This window comes from Rhinichthys klamathensis, unplaced genomic scaffold (genome assembly GCF_029890125.1).
Source record: "Rhinichthys klamathensis goyatoka isolate OS25496 unplaced genomic scaffold, OSU_Roscu_1.1 h1tg000107l_1, whole genome shotgun sequence".
NCBI lineage: Eukaryota > Metazoa > Chordata > Actinopteri > Cypriniformes > Leuciscidae > Rhinichthys > Rhinichthys klamathensis.
In genome coordinates this window covers 243,398-261,936 of record NW_026606645.1, presented here as the reverse complement: position 1 = coordinate 261,936, position 18,539 = coordinate 243,398, and the positions used below count along the sequence as shown (strand labels likewise).

The 18,539-nt window shown below is 35.3% G+C and overlaps 1 protein-coding gene across 5 annotated transcripts in view; it reads left to right on the top strand.

The window, feature by feature from the left end:
- LOC130087288 (VPS10 domain-containing receptor SorCS1) overlaps positions 1-2,249 on the top strand; it is a 226,856-nt gene extending 224,607 nt beyond the window's left edge. For 4 of the 5 annotated variants that reach the window (XR_008807349.1, XR_008807348.1, XM_056253541.1 and 1 more), the window contains exon 27: positions 1,684-2,249. Coding sequence is in view for 3 of the 5 variants with exons in the window: in XM_056253541.1 (XP_056109516.1) it covers positions 1,684-1,748 (65 nt within the window). In the remaining 2 variants the exon portion in view is untranslated. The remainder of the gene's footprint in view (positions 1-1,683) is intronic. The other variant, XM_056253540.1, reaches the window with a different exon arrangement.
- Positions 2,250-18,539: the final 16,290 nt, after the last annotated feature.

Sequence of the window (18,539 nt, the reverse complement as noted above, 5' to 3'; positions counted from 1 at the left end):
TCCAAATTAAAACTATCTAATTAGCGTACTTTTTTATTTACTATTCGTTCTTTGTGGATTTGCTCGTTCACGTGACATTTCGCGTCACATTCGCGCCAGCATTACGTCTGTCTCCTGCACGCGAAACAGCAGGAGAGGAGAAGAAAGCTGGTTAATTTCAGTTCAATTGTAAGTTCATTCTTTATGTGCGTAGTGGTGTGCGATGTGTATTGTCTATTATGATATTGTAATCATTGTTTTACTTTAACGTTAACTATGTACGAGGGCGCACTGCGAGCTGACATCGCATTTGTCTCTCATGCTTGCTTTCACTGCGTGATGTGTCAGTGCAGTTATAGGTATGTTCCCTAATAGACGTATAAAGTTTTTGTATTTTATATATCATATGTTGTTATCATACAATATTACATCAGCAAGAGGGCTGTTTTCCCGTGCACAATAGCAAATATGATATTTATTTTATATAACAGTTAAATTAACATTGTTACATTTTATAAACAATATTGTCAATATTGTTTGTTTTCCCTTTATTTCGCTGACGAGAATTTCAAAATGAAACCGTAGCAGAGTCTCAATGCAAAAGACAGCGATGATTTCTTGACTGAAATCCGCGTTTTGAACGAATCATTTTAACGATTCAATGAACAATCACTTGCAGTTCCTGAATGAATCAGCCGTTTGAACAAATCGTTTATGAATGACTCCCTGAGACAGTGACTTGCCGCCACCTACTGGCGGGTTTAGTTTCACATTTAAAGTACCCTGTAATTAAAATGTTACAATTAGAAATCAGTTCATATTTAAATATTGAATTAAGAATTGAAAGAATTGAATATATCATAGCTTTATTTATGCAATTGTAAATGGAGTATAAATATATTAATGCCAGTTCTGATGCTGCTTCTGTGTCTCCTCTGCACTGCAAAGATGGATTTTGATTTAATGATTTAATATAACTGGTAACAGTGGTATTGTGTTATTATTCTAATATAATTTAATTTGAATGTTAGAATTTGACATAAAAGGTGATGCATACCTCGAAGTAAAAAAAAAAAAAAAGTCCATATATGGGTGAAAATGCCCCTGGAACTCAATTTAAGGTTGCAAATATTGCCCTTTAATAAAAAAATGTTAATTCCTTTCACTGCTGTGAACTGACCACTGCATAGAATATGAAAAATATGAATATCTTCGTGAGTCAGCTGTCAACAACAGGCCTAAACCAGCCATGGTACCAGTACACAAACACAATCAGTAAAATATCATCTAATTATCATCAACAAAACGTTGAAAATATTGAGACATTTTTTTTTCAATATTGCGCACCCCTAATGTAAGGTATTAATTTTGATTTCTTCAGGTCTTAAAAAGGTCTTAAAAAGCCTTAAATTTGACTTTAAAAAGTGTGCAGATACCCTGGCTTAGATCCTTAAAATAGGGCCCTTTACCCGTCACTCAGCTCAGTCTGCGTGTGTTAGGTAACTTCTTGTAAATGGCTTCAGCAGATTTGTTGGAAAAGGTGGTCTTGTTGATTGCAGGCGAAAACATATGCTTGACATATGGTCCCTTGGTGATGCTTATAATAAATCAACAAAACAGCAAATGTCATGATGCATTTCAGCTTTCTAGGCTGCTATGTGAACGTTGCCACTGTCAATTCACACTCTGTTGTTCTTTTCCCAGAATGCATCAAACCTCATCCACGCGTCAAATTCTCATCAGATCTTCCTACGTACATCGACGTTTGAACTCTAGACTCCGCCACGTCAAGGACTTTGGTCATGCGGACACAAAGGTTTCAAGCTTTATTCGGTACTTGTGCATGTTGGACATTAACTTTACTGTGCTCTGTGAATACTAGAACAAACTTTGTACAGCTTTTTTATATGTCTGTGTATTCAATAAATCATTTTTGATGCTGTTCATTTATAAAGACGCCAGTGTGTATAAAGTTGGAGGGAAAGGCCAGCATGAGGGGTGGAAAAACGAAAATGATTCTTGGTTAACTGTCCGTTTATTTTTTATCGTTACCAGTGGCAGTACAGTATTCATGAGAGTGAAACATGGATGTGTGACATTTTGGAAGTGTTTTAATAATAAACTGTACATTTATTAATGATTATTGTAAAATGAAACATTTCCTGGGTTTCATTGTGTAAAGCTATATTTAGCGCATCTGTACTTTACATGTAACACAATAATGTAGGTTTTATTATTTGACTCAGTTTAATGCGATTATTCATGAAGCAGATTTAATGTTGAAGCTTGTTTATCTTTCTTTTTTTTTTTTTGCTTTTCTGCAATATCAAAGTATTTTTCTCATAGTAAAATAAATTCTGTATTTCTAGGTAGAAATAACTTGGTTTACAGATACATATCAAGCAGTGTCAAGATATGTTATGTAAACTGACATAAGACATTGAGATACATGAGATATTTCGATACATGGTGGCAATTTCATACATAAACAATTTTGTATGAAATAATTTGTGCACTCACAGGGGGTTACATGATTTATGTTTTGATTTTGCTTCTCTTTTTTTTTTTTTTTTTTGCTTTTAAATTCAGTCATGTCATACCAAAAGCTGACGGATATGAATGTATGAATGTGTAAGTACGTATTTAAATATTTAAGACTTTGCTCTCTTTATTTTTTAACAGTATAAAATCACAGGGAAGCGACGAGAAGTATACTTTAACTAATAAATTAACTAGTAATATTCAGAAATCACTCAATACCAAAATAATGTCACGTACAGCAGGCATCATCCACTATTACACACATATTGGCAGCATTTCATGACAAATTATTTTATTTTACCTTGTATAGTTTGAGAATTTAACACAGTCTATCCATATTGGTATATGACTAATTTGGCTAGTTAAACGAAAATTTTAATTAACAATTTCTACCAAAATACAGTTTGCATGGACCTGGGGCAACTATAAAATTACATACAATTATATGATTATTTGCATTTTATTATTTATTTGTATTATTATTGATATTTACATGTAGCATTGCAACTCATTGAGAGCCACTGCATGTCCTCCTGTTTATTATAATGGTGCTGTTACACACATGGCAGAGATCATGGTCCTCACGTTATCTTTATGCTATCATCTATCCACTACTATCTTTTTCTCCACTATAGCATTTTTATCTATGGGATGCTTCCCATTTCTTCTCTTCTTTCAATATTTGAATATCAAGGTTATATTACAGCTATTGCCAGTTTTTCAATGAATGAAAATGGAGGTCATCTTTATTACACAAATGTCAGAATATTGAAGACAGCATGTTTAAAAGGGAATTTTTAATGGATTATTTTATTTCAATTGTCCTTGTCCGTCACCTTTTGTACACTACCTATAAATATCATGTCACAGCAGTAGAGGATATTCATACTGAGACAATTCACTATGGACTTGATACAATCACAGTACAGATTATATTTTCATAATATCATGAGCGCTGCAGTCTGACGCTGTCTTTGGCATATGAGACGATGGACGACAAGACTCAAGTTATGAGTCGAAACTGTCAATCAAATGAGTGCAGGGCATTGTGGGTAGGGGGGAGGGGCTATAAAATGAGCAATAGCAATATAATTCAATTGTTTCTGCTAAAAGGCCCACAACAGATAAAAAAAAACAACATTTTTGACTAAATCAATATCTGAAGATCCAGACTTGATGGCTGAAGAGAAATACATTTTAATTCATTATTAAACTGAGTTGTACATTTAGATTGAAGACAGAGATTATATAACTGTTGTTAAACCACTGGCTACAAAACAAGACACTTTATGAGCTTCGAATGGACAAACTGTGGCAGCCAGGAATAATCCAGCGCTGCCACTTTACTCTTAAGAGTAAGGAAGATTATTTTTGTAGAAGACGAGTTTTATTACTGTAAAGATTTTATATATCTATATATATAAATATATAAAAAATGTAGGTGTCATGTTTTTTTTTTTTTTTATATATATATATATACAGTATCTCTTTCTTTGACCTCAACTCTGTGCAGTGTGGAATTGTTTCTGTTTGGTGCAATCGTATTTATTAAATGAAATCAGTCCCTGTAATTGTGTTTTGATTTTCTTACAGTATTTGTAAAAACATTATGTAATTTGCTGAAGTAACCTTTAAATCATAGATAATAAAGTATCAATCAGTCAAATGGTCTATGTTTTTATTTGAATAATAGGCTTGCCTAATAGGATATATGCAGGAATAATAGGATAATGGCTTTTTAATGTCTATGCAACCTTTTATCAATGATAATATAAATAATAATAATATGTTATAACCGTGTACACTCCTATACAAAAGTTTGGGGTCTGTAAGAATTTGCATTGAAGTCTAATGCTCACCAACGCTGCATTTATTCGGTCAAAATACAGTAATATTGTGAAATATTCTATGTGAATATATTTTTAAATGAAATTTATTCCTGTGATGGCAAAGCTGAATTTTCAGCATCATCACTCCAGTCTTCAGTGTCACATGATCCTTCAGAAATCATTCTAATATGATTTGCTGCTCAAGAAACATTTCTTATCATTATCAGTAATGAGAAGAACAGTTGTGCTGCTTAATATTTTAGTGTAAACAGTTCTATTTTTTTCAGGATTCTCTGATGAAAAGAAAGCATTTATTTGAAATTGTACAACAATATAAAACATCTTTTATATACAGTACATGTAGTGTTCTGGTTAAACGTGATCTCTCAACATGCTGGTTATAAGATGATTTCTGCCCCCTTCTAGAGAAAAAGGAATGCGAGAAAAGAGGAGAAATGAGCAGCCATTAGCGAAGAATGGTTTTGCGACAGCGCAGCTAGAGAGACAGAGAGAGGGAGTTAACTGGAAGGCACATGAGACTGCAGATTAAGGAGCAATCAATGTTACCAGGGCTCTACTGACATCTCAAGGTAACTTTCAACGGCGCCCAGGGAACTGTAAGTATGAGTGTGTTTGTGCGTGTTCCTGTCATGCAATTGCAGTCAAGGGCACGGCTAATTCAAGACTAATGATTCATTTCGAATTTCTTCATAAAAATGATGCCCTCACGACAAAGCATTAGGCGACCAGCGCACCTCTTGTGTACAAATGAAAGTTTATCAGAGGCCTGTCTCCTCCAGGATAATAACCAGCTCAATCCGCTCCCTGTGGGTTCGTACTGTAGTTACTCCAAGGACATTAGACTCAATCTTCCTCTGGTGATACGTGTGTGCCTACAGCGAACAGTGTCCACCGCTGGCATCTCTGCTCACAGCCGGTCGACTCACCATGTTTAATTACCTTTGGAAAGAAAGACCAGCGGGAGAGAGAGAGAAACACACACACACACACACACACACACACACACACACACACACACACACACACACACACACACACACACACACACACCAAAGGGGAAACTGCATTAGTAATTCATTTCATAGGCCTGTTAAAATCCAAACTAATTACAAACTATGTAATACATATGAAAGGAGCTCTTTTCATTGATAGGCCATGTAACATTTTAAAGCGTCAATCATCTGATGAATGCAAAATCAGGTGTTTTATGTCAAATGACATTTGGTTTCATAGGACAGTAATGAATGTGCTTCTCTATAAAATGTAATTCTATCAAGCTGCCTGGGTTTCCCAATAACATTGCAAATTATGCTTTTAAAGGAGAACTCCGGTCAATTTTAACATTGCGCTCATTTTTTTGTACATTTGGAGTGCTGTCAGTACAGACAAAAACGACAAAAATCGATGTTGCCTACACCGTGTTATCCTCTTTTTAAAATTCGCATCCTGTTGACTTCAATGGGGCAAGTTCTAAACCTGCTTTTAGCCTCTTAACAACCTTAATGTGTCATTACAAGTGCACAGCCATGTGAGTGGTGTTATTAAGAGTGACCACGGTCAATCTGACTGCAGTAGATGTGAAAGATATTAATAAAAATGATGTTAATTCAGCCAGCTCACATACCTGTATTTACTTCCTGTTTTCGTTCGAAGTCCACAGTAGTCAATTGTCGAGTTCGCGCGCGCGATCATTAGTTATATTAGTTACCAATGATCGCGCGCGCGAACTCGACAATCGACTACTGTGGACTTCGAACGAAAACAGGAAGTAAATACAGGAAGGATAACACGGTGTAGGCAACACCGATTTTTGTCGTTTTTGTCTGTACTGACAGCACTCCAAATATACAAAACAATGAGCTCAATGTTAAAATTGACCGGAGTTCTCCTTTAATATCACTGGTAAGTCCAAAGGTGCTGAAGGTGAATAATTTCTCCAGGGAGTTTCTCTCACCAACATAAAAATACTGCCAAACATGACAATTATGCTATGAAAAGCATGGTATAATTTTTAAATGTATTTTTTCTTTCTTTCAGGATTCGTTGATAAATAGATAGTTCAATAAACAGCATTTATTTCAAACCGAAATACTGCATATAAATGTATTTGATCATTTTAATGCATCCTTGCTGAATAAAGCTATTAAATGCAATTTTAATCAAATACAGCCTTGGTGAGCTTTAGATAATTTCAAAAACCTGATTTTTTTATTTATTATTAATATAAATTAATTCAATATTACACAATTTTTGGAATTTATATGTTGCGAGTTAAGTCAAGACAGCGAGAAAGAGAGCATCAATACTTATCCAGCCGTTCACTTCATTAACTTCCCATCTCTCCCTGGGGACAGATTGCATTCTCTAGAGGTTAACGCGGGCCAGCAAAGAGAAAGTCACTCTCTTCTCCAGACTGATTTGCATGGTCTGTTGATAATTGGCATTCAGGAAAGCTGAATTTGATTAGGAGGTCCAGGGGTACGCTTCACTTCTGGAGACTCTATCACACACTGTCCTTGTTCTTAACGCCCACTGGCAAGGCGACGATGATCATTTGACAGAGATTTCATGAGCATATTTCCTTCATCTATGATTAATCTGTGTTACTTATGCAGCAGAACAGAGCCAGAAGTTTATTTTAATGAGAATGAAAGAGCTGAACTAAATGCAGAGGCCTTAAAGGAGGCAGGAGGAAATGAAAACGGACTGCAAACGCACCCTTGTGGGACACCCTCCTTTTTTCCGAAGCAAAATGGATTATATATTTCTAATGAATGGACACTGAACCTTATGTTTGGCCTGGTTGATTACCATGCTAGAACCGCAAAATAAGCAAACTCCAAATGATGCATAGTTAGGTAAACGGCTGATTACTCATTAATCTGCTTGTGCAGTTTTTAATAAAACCCAGAGCTGGAGAACTGAATCGTTTCTATGCAACCTGTAAAATGTTCTCATGTATTGATCAAACTGGTTCTTTGTATTTGCACAATGAAACACAAACCGTGGCAGAAAGGGTCATTAAAACCACGCTCTACTGGAGTGTAATCAGCATACACTTCGCTGACATCATGATTGCAGTAATTAACTTCATCCTTTAAATATTTTGCCTATTTTATCAGTAGCATACTAGAAGAAACCTGTAGGATGAACATTAAATCGTGTTCAAAACCCATCTTCAGTAATGTCACATGCTTCTAAGTTAAACGGGGTATTCGATGAGGAAAAAAAAATGAACGGGGCTTGATGTTATCCATTGGGATAACATTGGATTGGATTGTGAAAAGTCAGCATTCCATATCAGAATAGATGTGCAGAGAAAGCTGGACGTTATCTATATATAACGTGGTTGGATGGGAAGCGTTAATAACTAAGGGCAGTGGCGGTTCTACATTGAATTACACCCTGGGCGAGACCCCCTTCGAGCCCCCCCCCCCCCCCCCCCCCCCCCACCCAAAAAATAAAACAACAACCCAACAATAAAATCACATACCGTTCATTTGAAAAACACAGTTAATAGAATCAAGTTATTTTGCTAGATTAATCTAACTTTCAGGGAGGAACCATTAGCTCATTGGTTACTGCCTTGAATTCTATGCATGGAGCACTTTTAGTTATGACTTGTTAAACTATACTTTGTCACTAAATAGAGTTTTTAAAAGTGTAAGGGTCCGAGAGATATTTATGTAGTAACACAATACTTATCACTTAAATAATTTCTAACAGCTGTCATATTAACAACTATCCAAACTGTTTTAGACCTAGAATAGCTATTGTAGGCCTATGTCACTCTTAAATGTCAGAGAAAAGGACAGAATCAGAGATTATTTTTAATAGAAAATTGTACTTTGCATATTATAGGCTACTGTAAAAACACATAATTATATTTGATCATTATGAAAATGATTTCCATTTCATGAATATAGTGACCAAAATGAGCACGGTTATACACAGAATCTTGTTCAAAAAGCCTAATACACAATGAAATCAATTCACCAAGTTAATAACATTAAAGATGATGGCCAAATTTTAAAGGAGTGTCTTTAATGTTATCTAACGTGCACGTTCAAATAAACTTTTGACAAAAAGGTTTTATAAAAAGATAAACCTCACATATTTCAGCATTTAAATCATCTTTATAAAAAGAATGAGTCAATAAAGATACATTCCTGACATTTATAATGCACAGCTTATCTTTTATTATTAATAGTAAAATTCGGTCCGATTTTCCCATGGCTGTCGTTGCTATACAACCAAGCACTGCGCTCTCCACAACGACAAAGAAGTTTTTTAGTAGCTAATGGATTTCCACCACAGAAAAACGCTTGCTGTAGCTCTGCTAAAAGATTTATTTATGGAGAAGAGAAAAACACCCGCGTGTTTGGGTGCACGTGCACTCCCATACTGAAAAGTTTAAAAAATGTCATCTCGCTGCTCCTGGAAAAAATGAGCGCGTCGCTTCAATAATGAGCGCGCTTCCCGTGCGCCTACATTTGAAATAACGACCTCGAGCGCGCGAAAGACGCGATACGTGAACGCTTGGTGAGCTCCTCCAATCAGGACAGGAGACCCCCTTGACATCGCTTCTGTGCATGGCACCTTCTCAGCAAGCAGGGGACTATTACCATTGCCAATAATTGAATTGAAATGATAAAAAATAGAAAACCTTCGCGGCACAGAGGATTTTTTTTTAACTGCTCGTGGCGTGCCGCCCCCCATGTGACATGATGAAATGCCGCCCCGGGCGACTGCCCGGTTCGCCCGTGCCTAAAACCGCTACTGACCAAGGGAGTTTAGCGACATCAGCTGAAAGAAAAAACACGTCCAGAAGTGGACATTTGATGGAAGATTAAAGATAAACCTTTTTTTCTAATAAATCATGCATGGTACGACTAGAAATGTATTTTAAGAAAGCAAAAAAGGTTGATTTTGAACTTTTTTTTGTTGTTGTTGTTGTTCATAAACTTTTTAATTAGTCTATCTAAACAAATGGTTAGTTTCAAGAGCCACTTTACAGCACATATACTATTACTAAACACATCAGAGCAACATCAAAATAAAATATGTAATTTAGTCTAGCTTTCCAATGGCTACCCCAGGGTTTACATTTATATTTATAAGAAAATAATCATTTTAATGAATGACACTGCATTACAGTTTAAGCTGCAGTATAAGCTCAGCACTCTTAATGGAATAAAAGCTTATAAACCCTTTGACACTGTCATCCTCATTAGATTATTTATTTTGCGAAGTTACATTTTTTAGGTATAAAACAACAGTTAGAAAATGACTTTATGCCTTACAATGACTTAGCTCTAATCAAAGCCATTAATCACAGCCGTGTGAATGTAAACACTCGCACCAGATTCTGTTATTTATTTTGCTCAGTGAGGACATTGGAGAATGATTTATTTGATAATTGCATCATGAGACCATAATTCGTGCTTATATCAGGGGATGGATTTTACTCAGTAGTTGTATAATGCATTCCACTTGAAAAAGCTGTGATTGCATTATGACCCGAAATATGATGTATGATAGTTTGCTGAAACTTACCTTAACTTTCTCCCCCATGCATCAGTTGCAGTACCAAGTGTTCTCCACAGGGGGAGATGCGGGACCACCTGCACATGTTCATCTTTCACAGAAATGACTGTTCTACAGGAGAAAGAAGAAAAAAAAGTGGTAAGTGGTGGGCATTGGTTTTGTCGGTCTCCCCCAGCCTGTCTTACAGATATGTCTCCCTTTGTTTAAATAACAATTACTGTCTAATCATACATCAGTTGCTTCGCTTAACCTGCTGAAAATACATGAGGACAGAAATATCTATAAGGCCAAGTGACAAGAGACAGTATATGCAGGCGAACCACAAACAACTCTTAAGGTGACACTGTAATCATAACCATAGGTGAAGTGACAAAAAAAAATGTGGGAGTTCTTCTCCTTCCGCAGTTTGAGAAGTTTTGTACCTCTAACTCTTCATTCTGACACAGCGTGAGGGAAAAAGCGCTGTCCTAGTCTTTAATTGGCAGAATGGTGCCATTTCTGACATGAGCCATAAAAGAGAAGTTAACGGAGCAATTTTTTTCAATGTTAAAATACTTCCTCCTGTTCCAGCTTAACAGGCACAGACAACTAGATCAGAAGTTGCATTTCTCCAAAATTATATTTTTGTGGTGCTATCAAAACATTTTTCTGTTTGTTCCCAACCGGCTGCCACAGCAACATTTGCTTAAACAGAAGCATGAGTTTGGGGTAGAGGTAAATGTGTGTCCAACAGAAGGTGGGGAAAGTGTTAGAACTTGTGTTAATGCGTGACATTAATCAAATGTGACAGTAAAGACACAAAATAATGTTAAAAAAAGTTTTCTACTTCAAAGGAATCCTAAAAAGAAATTGGAACGGTTTGAAATAAACTTTTGAACGGTAGTGTAATGCAGTTTTTCTCAGTCGCTTTGGTACATTTCTCAGATCAGAATTGAAATTCTCAAAACTACCTGTTCAATCGTCACGTCATTGTGTCACTTGTGCACATCAAAAAAGCAGTTTCTCATTTCTTTGAATAAGTTGCAAATGCTTTGGTACATCCATGCAAATGATTATGTGCAATTCTCTGCTGTTTCCTACATTATCAATGGCTTATGTCATGTTGATTAAAATGTATTATAATGGGTCTCTGTTGAATAGTCTCACCCCCCACAACATTTAGGCATTAGTTCATAGCATACGTCTACTTACATGCAAAATGGTTGAACAAGTTGTCATAATATGTCAAGCATATTTATATACATTTCCATTACACTTTTTTTCTAAATCTGTCCTGTTCACATTTCTACGGAGCCCCTAAAGGGACCTTTGCAAACAAAAAAACAAAACAAAAAAACGCACGCGATAGTCTTTTTTTTTTCAAAGGTCCCTTTAGGGGCTCCGTACATTTCTACTTTTGTTTTTCTTCTTCTTTGTGCTATGTAGTGCTGTCTTCTCCTTTCTGTAAATTAAGCTTATGATAAAATACAGAACATTTACAAAAATGCACTTTTGCCACCCAAAGAAACCAGGATGTAAACAGAATTTTACTTAAAACAGAAATGTGTTGTGATGCATGGATTTGCATTCTGCAAATAGCAAATTGAGTTCAGCACAGATTTTTTGGGGTGTTTTTCCTTCATTATCTAATTTGCATAATTTATTTAGTAAAATGGGTGCTAAAATAGACAGCATGTTCCAAAACAAGCCTTTGTTTCTGGTACATTCTCTCCTACGATTTACAACAACAGTTCATAAAGCTGCATGCTATGTGTGGAAGGATGGTGAGAAGAAAGTGTTTGTAGGAAAAAGAAAAAAAACTTTCAAATCTCATCTGGGCTTCGCCCTAAGGCATATGAGAGACTGAGGAAAGATTCTATGATTCTAAAAATGAACTTTCTTGGCCTGAGTGGTAAGCGCTATGTTTAGTGCAAACCGAATGGAGCACATCACCCTGAGAATATCATCCTCCTAACAGTGAAGCGTGCTGGAGGAAGCATCACTCTTTTAGGGGAAAACTCATAAAGGAAGAAGGAAAAATGGATGGAGCTAACTCCAGAAATATCTCATAGGATAAAGTGCTGCAATCAGCAAGAACGCTGGCACTTTAAAGACACTTCATCTTCCCACAGCACCTGAAACATACAGTAAAAGCCACAATGGAGTGACTTCAAAGCAAAAAAAGGTTAATCGCCTCTAGTGGCCCTGCCAGAATCCAGACATCGGTCTTATTGAGCATCGCTGGAACGATTTAAAGATTGCGGTTCACGATCGATCCCCATCCAACCTGATGTAGCCTGAGGAATTCTGAAGAAGAATGGGAAGAGTGAAATATTTCACTGCCAAGATATGTAACACTGAGACTGTTGTGGAGAAATGTCATCTCTTTCTTGCAAATGACGCTCAAGAGGCAGTGTTCCAGAAGTCAAAATAAGACTTTATTGAACAAAGTAACAACGCCGAGATGGACATCTGAATTAGTCTCTGGCCAGGGTGCCATTCTTATGTAGTTCTCTTATCTGTTATTTCACAATTACCAAGTGACTTCATTCTCTGGTAAGATTCACCCCTCCTGTTTCCCACCATTAAGTTTCACTTCTCCTGCCTTTCTCTCTAATTGTGGAAACCTGCCAATTGATGCTCAACCCTTTCTCAGAGGCAAGATGTAACATTTCACAAGGACAATCAACTCTTTCCCAGAGGCAGGAAGCCTTCAAGTGAAATAATGGTCTTATTCTTTGACAGCCACCTGTTGTTTACTGAAAACCCCTGACTAAGCAAAAACTGGAGACACAAGACTTTCTCAGACGCATCTGACCTTTGTAATAATTATTTCTCACAGTCACGTAGGGCACAAGACCTTCGAAACACGTTTGGCTTTTATAGTATTCAAACTAGTTCTACAATCAATACAGACATGCCCTATGAACCTCATACAGCTGGAATATAATCTGTACTCATATACACTCTTAAAATTGGCATCTATAGTTCCATGAAAAACCTTTAACATCCTTGGAACACAAAATGTTCTTTATAGTGGAAAAAGGTAGGATATTAAAAAAAAAGTTGCGCACTCTAATATTTTCTTGGACCACCTTTTATTTTGAGTACAGCATGTATTCACCATGGCATTGTTTCGATAAACTTTTGCAGTGTCTCAATTTTTATTTCAGTCCTGAGTTTCAATAATTTTTCATCGAGATCTTGTGTTGATGATGGGAGAGGCAAACTACAGCGTAAAGTCTTCTCCAGCACATCCCAAAGATCCTCAATGGGGTTAAGATCAGGACTCTGTGGTGATCCATGTGTGAAAATAATGCCTCGTGCTCCTTGAACCATTCTTACACAATTAGAGCCCGATGAATCCTGGCATTGTTATATTGAAATATGCCCGTGCCATCAGGGAAGAAAAAACCCAAACCCTTAGTATATAGCTGACCTCATTTTAGAGCCACTCAGTGTTGCTGAACCTAGGCCTGACCAAGTGAAGCAAAGCCAGATCATTACACGGCCTCAACAAGATTGTACAGTAGGGACTATACATGATGGGTGGATCGCTTCATTCGCCTCCCTTCTTATCCTGATGCGCCCATCACTCTGGAACAGGGTAAATCTGGACCAACCTGAGTCCAATCTTTATGCTTCCTTGCAAACTGAAGCTTTTTGTTTATGATTAGCCTCACTAATAAGTGGCTTTCTTAAGGCCACACAACTGTCCATTCCCAATCTCATGAGTACTCCTTGCATTGTGCATGTATAAATGCTCTTATTAACCTGTTAAGCTTCAAGCCCATTTTTGAAAAATCCCCAGATATGGCATTCCCAAACTGAAACAGATACAGCTCATGAACCCTTTGTACTAAAAGCACAAGTAAGATCTCATTTGAAAGCTGACACCTGGAAGTTTATTGTAAATGTAGAATTAATTATTGTCATAATGAAAAAAAAATAGTTATAAATAGCTTCAAAGTTTTGTAAAGTTATTATACATTTATTTTTATGAAACATCTTCATGAAAATAAAATTGAAGTTGGCATTGTAGCAATCTAGAAATACACTGCAGCTAAAGCCACATGTCTAACCATGTTATATTTAAAATCTGAAGATGATAAGTCTAAAACTCTGTATTTAGTTCAATGTTTTTCAAGATCATGTCATATGACTTTATTTTGATTAGACTGGTGTTTATTGTCATCTTATAAGCATCTATTCAGTCAATTGCCTCTATTGTTTTGTGATGCAAAAACGAGTCCCATTCAGTCTCAGGCTCCCCTGCACATATTCACACCTCTCCAGCCTGTTTATTGCTCTAAATATGCTTTTCTTTTGTCTGCATTATAATCACTAACGACTAGCAATTCACACTGTTTCAATCCCTCATTTATTTTATAAAAGTTCTCACTTCACAGTGAAACTGTATCAAATGCCCTTTTTGAAAAACGAAACATTTCAGTAAGCATTCTTATTTAGAAAAAAAATCATAAAAATTACATCGAAGTTAGGTAGCAGGTGCTCAGTACTAGCTAGCATGTTAGCTTAGCACACCATCAATACACGACAATTTATGAGAATAAAACTATGTTTGTGCTCCAACTTACTTTAAAGCGCAAGTCGAGTGTTTTAAATAACTTTCTGTAATCTGATTTGGCTTCAGATAAAAAAAATCAGATAGAAAATATATTATTTTATTGTATTCTGCACAATTTGAAAGTCTATCTCGATTAGCATTACATTATACATATAATCTATTATTATGAAAATACCTGACATGACTCGAAGAACACAGGTAAATCAAATATCATTGCAATCATGTTTATTGTCTTCAAAACATCTTTATCTGCACTTTACAGCGATCTCGGATAGCTTTGTTTATGTGTCAGGACTTCCTGAATGTCACATGATTATGGCTCTTCTTCATGTGATCCATATATGGACTTTCCTGTGTAAACAGCGCCCTCAGACTTCAGTATGAATGGATAACACAACTGTACATCAGAGTATACAGCGCTCAAAATGATTACATCGACGCATTTGGGTATAAATTCAATAAATATTATTCCTGTCTATAGAAGTCTGATGTAAACCTATGAGAATCTATCAATATTTCTCCAAATCTGCACATGTTTGAGCTAAAAGCCCTGAGGGACGTTGTTTTGTGAATCGCTGTCATGACGATCGCACGGGAGTTTTTTTCTGAATGAGAGCAGCTGACGCTCATAATTCATATTAAAGGTAACGACTCATTTTTTTATTTCATAACTCCTGACACAAATTAAGACATAACTCTCACTATAAGTTTCACAGAATACAATAGTGGTCAAATACTGAAACTTGAGTCTTATATCGTTTTAATGATGTATAGTTTGTCAAGTTAATCACATTAAATATGATAGTAACTTTGAACTATTTAAAAAAAAAACGCTTCAGAGCGCCCACGCACTGGTGACGGTTAACAGGTTAAACTATTAAACATAGCTGTGAGTTCTAGTACTATCGATTTTCTATGATTTGACTTCACCAAACGTTTAAGTGATAATGGTTCACCACTATCCTTCCAGGTTTTAATAATGCGCCGGATAGTTCTTAGTCCAATTTTAGTAATTTCAGCAATCTCCTAATTTCAATTCAGCAGGCCAATAATTTGACTTCTGAAACGCAGTGACATTTTTTCCACGACCACGGGATGTGTCTTCCCGACATGATTGTTTAGGAAATGAGAAGGTACCCACTGCGTCAGTTAAGTTAGGTTGCCAGCTGAAACATTAATCACTGCAGGAATTATACAATCAAAGCCTCTTGCCTATTTGCTCATTTAAATCCAGGTGGCGACTTTTTTTTTTTTTTTGGCAGGGCAGTATATGTTATGCTCTTGTCATTCCAATCCTTAAAGACTTTCCTTCTTCATGGAATTTAGTTATTTAGCAGAATATGGAATGTTTTTTCCATACAATGAAATAACTTTTCATGTTCCATAGAAGGAAGAAAGTCATACAGGTTTGAAATGACATTCTACTTAAGTAATCTTACATATTTCTGAATGAAACAGTATATTCAGGAAAAATAAATGTTGGTAGGGGTTAATTGTATCTATTGAGATTTAATTGGGATCATTACAAGTGGGTGTTACATACTAGAAAATACTTATGCCAATTGAAAAGAAAAGTTGTTTCAGAAGCAAAGCAAGTTATTACATTTATTACATCATTATTACATTTAGTTATTGCATCACATACTACAAATATAATTTCTTTGAATAGTATAATACAAGGAACATGTATTATCAAAGTATAAAGGGTCGGTGGAAAAAACTGGCCAAATGTTGACTAAATGAATGTATCTAACAGTCAACTCCTGCTGGAGTTAAAATGCAAGGCACGGTTTTTATTCCAGATGTGTTTTCCTCTTGTCTTGGGTCTGCTGTACACTGACTCGTGCAGTAGATGGCACTGCATATATGCTGTTGTGTGAACAGAATGCTTGGACTAACAAAGACAATGCTTTAACTAGATAGAACATCTTCTTTGGGGGAAAAAAAGCACAAGAGAATGAGCCCCCCAAAAAGCACCAAATATCACATATGCTGCTGCTGTCCATTTATTGCTAAACATAAACAAAAAGATATTCATAAATTATTCTCGTCTATAAAGCATTTATAATAAACCATGCATGAACACTGAAAAGAAAACTGAAGCCTTCAGATTTAGGACCATTAATGTGATAGTTCACCCAGTAAATGATAAATCTGTCATCATTTACCCACCTCATGTCATTCCAAAGACTTCCTTTCTTCTGCAGAACACAAAAGAAGATATTTTAACTAATGTTGGTATCAAAGTAGTTTTGATGAGCAGTGACGAAAAAAACAACAACTCTGAGACATTTCAAAAAATATCTTATGTTTCGCAGGTTTGGAATGCCAATGAGGGTCGGTAAAGGATGACAGAATTTACATTTTTGGGTAAAATCCTGAGTGTCACTTCTTCCATTTGGTTAGCTATTCCAGATCTAAGCACCACAAAGCAATCAGTCCTGCCTGGCAAGATTTCCAGGTATGTCGGCCAAGTCTTACATCAGCTCACCTCTACAAAGTCCTAAAAGCTGGAGGAAAAAACTTAAACTAGTCAAAGGTTAGGATGCTCTATTTTGACGATTTTAGAGGGGTTTACCGCTAGTCAGGCTTGGAGACCAGCAGGCAGATTAGTTAAAAACCAGTTTGGCACGAAGGTTCAACCACCTGTCTGGCAACTATACTTGTTTCATGGATGCTCATTAGTGAAGGGAGTGTCTAACTCCAGACAATACTAGTCCGGGACAACCAGGGGCTCCACAGAAATGTTCAGAGAAAATGATATATATATATATATAAACAATAATAAAATAGTTATGTTTAAACTTAAATAAAAATGGATATTATTTTTGTTTAATTGCGCTTTCTATAAACTGGTCAGAAAACATTAATCACAAATTATTATGTTAAATCTCTTATGTTCTTCCAAGCTGTATTTATTTGATCAAAAATAACAGTATAAACTGTAATATTGTGAATTATCTATCTATAAATTACAGGAACGTCTGTCTGTCTGTGTGTCTGTCTGTCTGTTAATCGAATATCTCTCGAACCGTTAGTCCGATGGATTTCAAACTTGACAGGTGTCTTGCTACGGGCACGAGTAAGTGCAGTGCCGAGTTTGACGTTGTTTGGATTAGAAATGCAAAAGATATCGGTAAATATATCTGTAAAAGAAGCACACATTGAAGTTGTGGTTTAAAAATAAACGTTCTGACATTAGAGAGGGTTGTAGTTTAAAAAGCTTCAGCTACACTTACTTCAGAAGTAAAAAAGTAGCGATTCTTTTCGAGAAATCTAGCGATTCTTTTCAAGGTTGTTATTTATTACAATGTAATTATAAGTTTATTACAATGTAATTATACATTGTTTACAGTTTTATTATACATTTATTACAATGTAATTATACGTTTATTACAATGTAATTATACGTTTATTACAATGTAATTATACGTTTATTACAATGTAATTATACGTTTATTACATGTATAGAACTATGAAAAACTATGTATAGAACTATGAAAAAGTATTCATTTTTGAAAAAGTAGCGATTCATTTCTGAAAAAGTAGTGATTCTTTTTGGAAAACAGTACACTGTAATAAATGTATAATTACATTTTAATAAACGTATAATTATATTGTAATGTATATAACACTGTAATAAATGTATAATTACATTGTTATAAACAATTATATTGTAATGTATAATAAGAATGTAATACATGTATTATTACATTATAATAAATGTATAATTACAATTATACATTACAATGTGTTTATTACAATATAATTATACATTTATTACAGTGTTATTATACATTTATTACAATGAAACTATACATTTATTACAGTGTTATTATACATGTATTACAATTTAATTATACATTTATTACAGTGTTTATTACAATTTAATTATACATTTATTACAGTGTTTATTACAATCTAATTATACATTTATTACAATGTAATTATACATTTATTACAATGTAATGCATTTATTACAGTGTAATTATACATTACAATATAATTATACGTTTATTACAATGTAATGCATTTATTACAGTGTTATTATACAT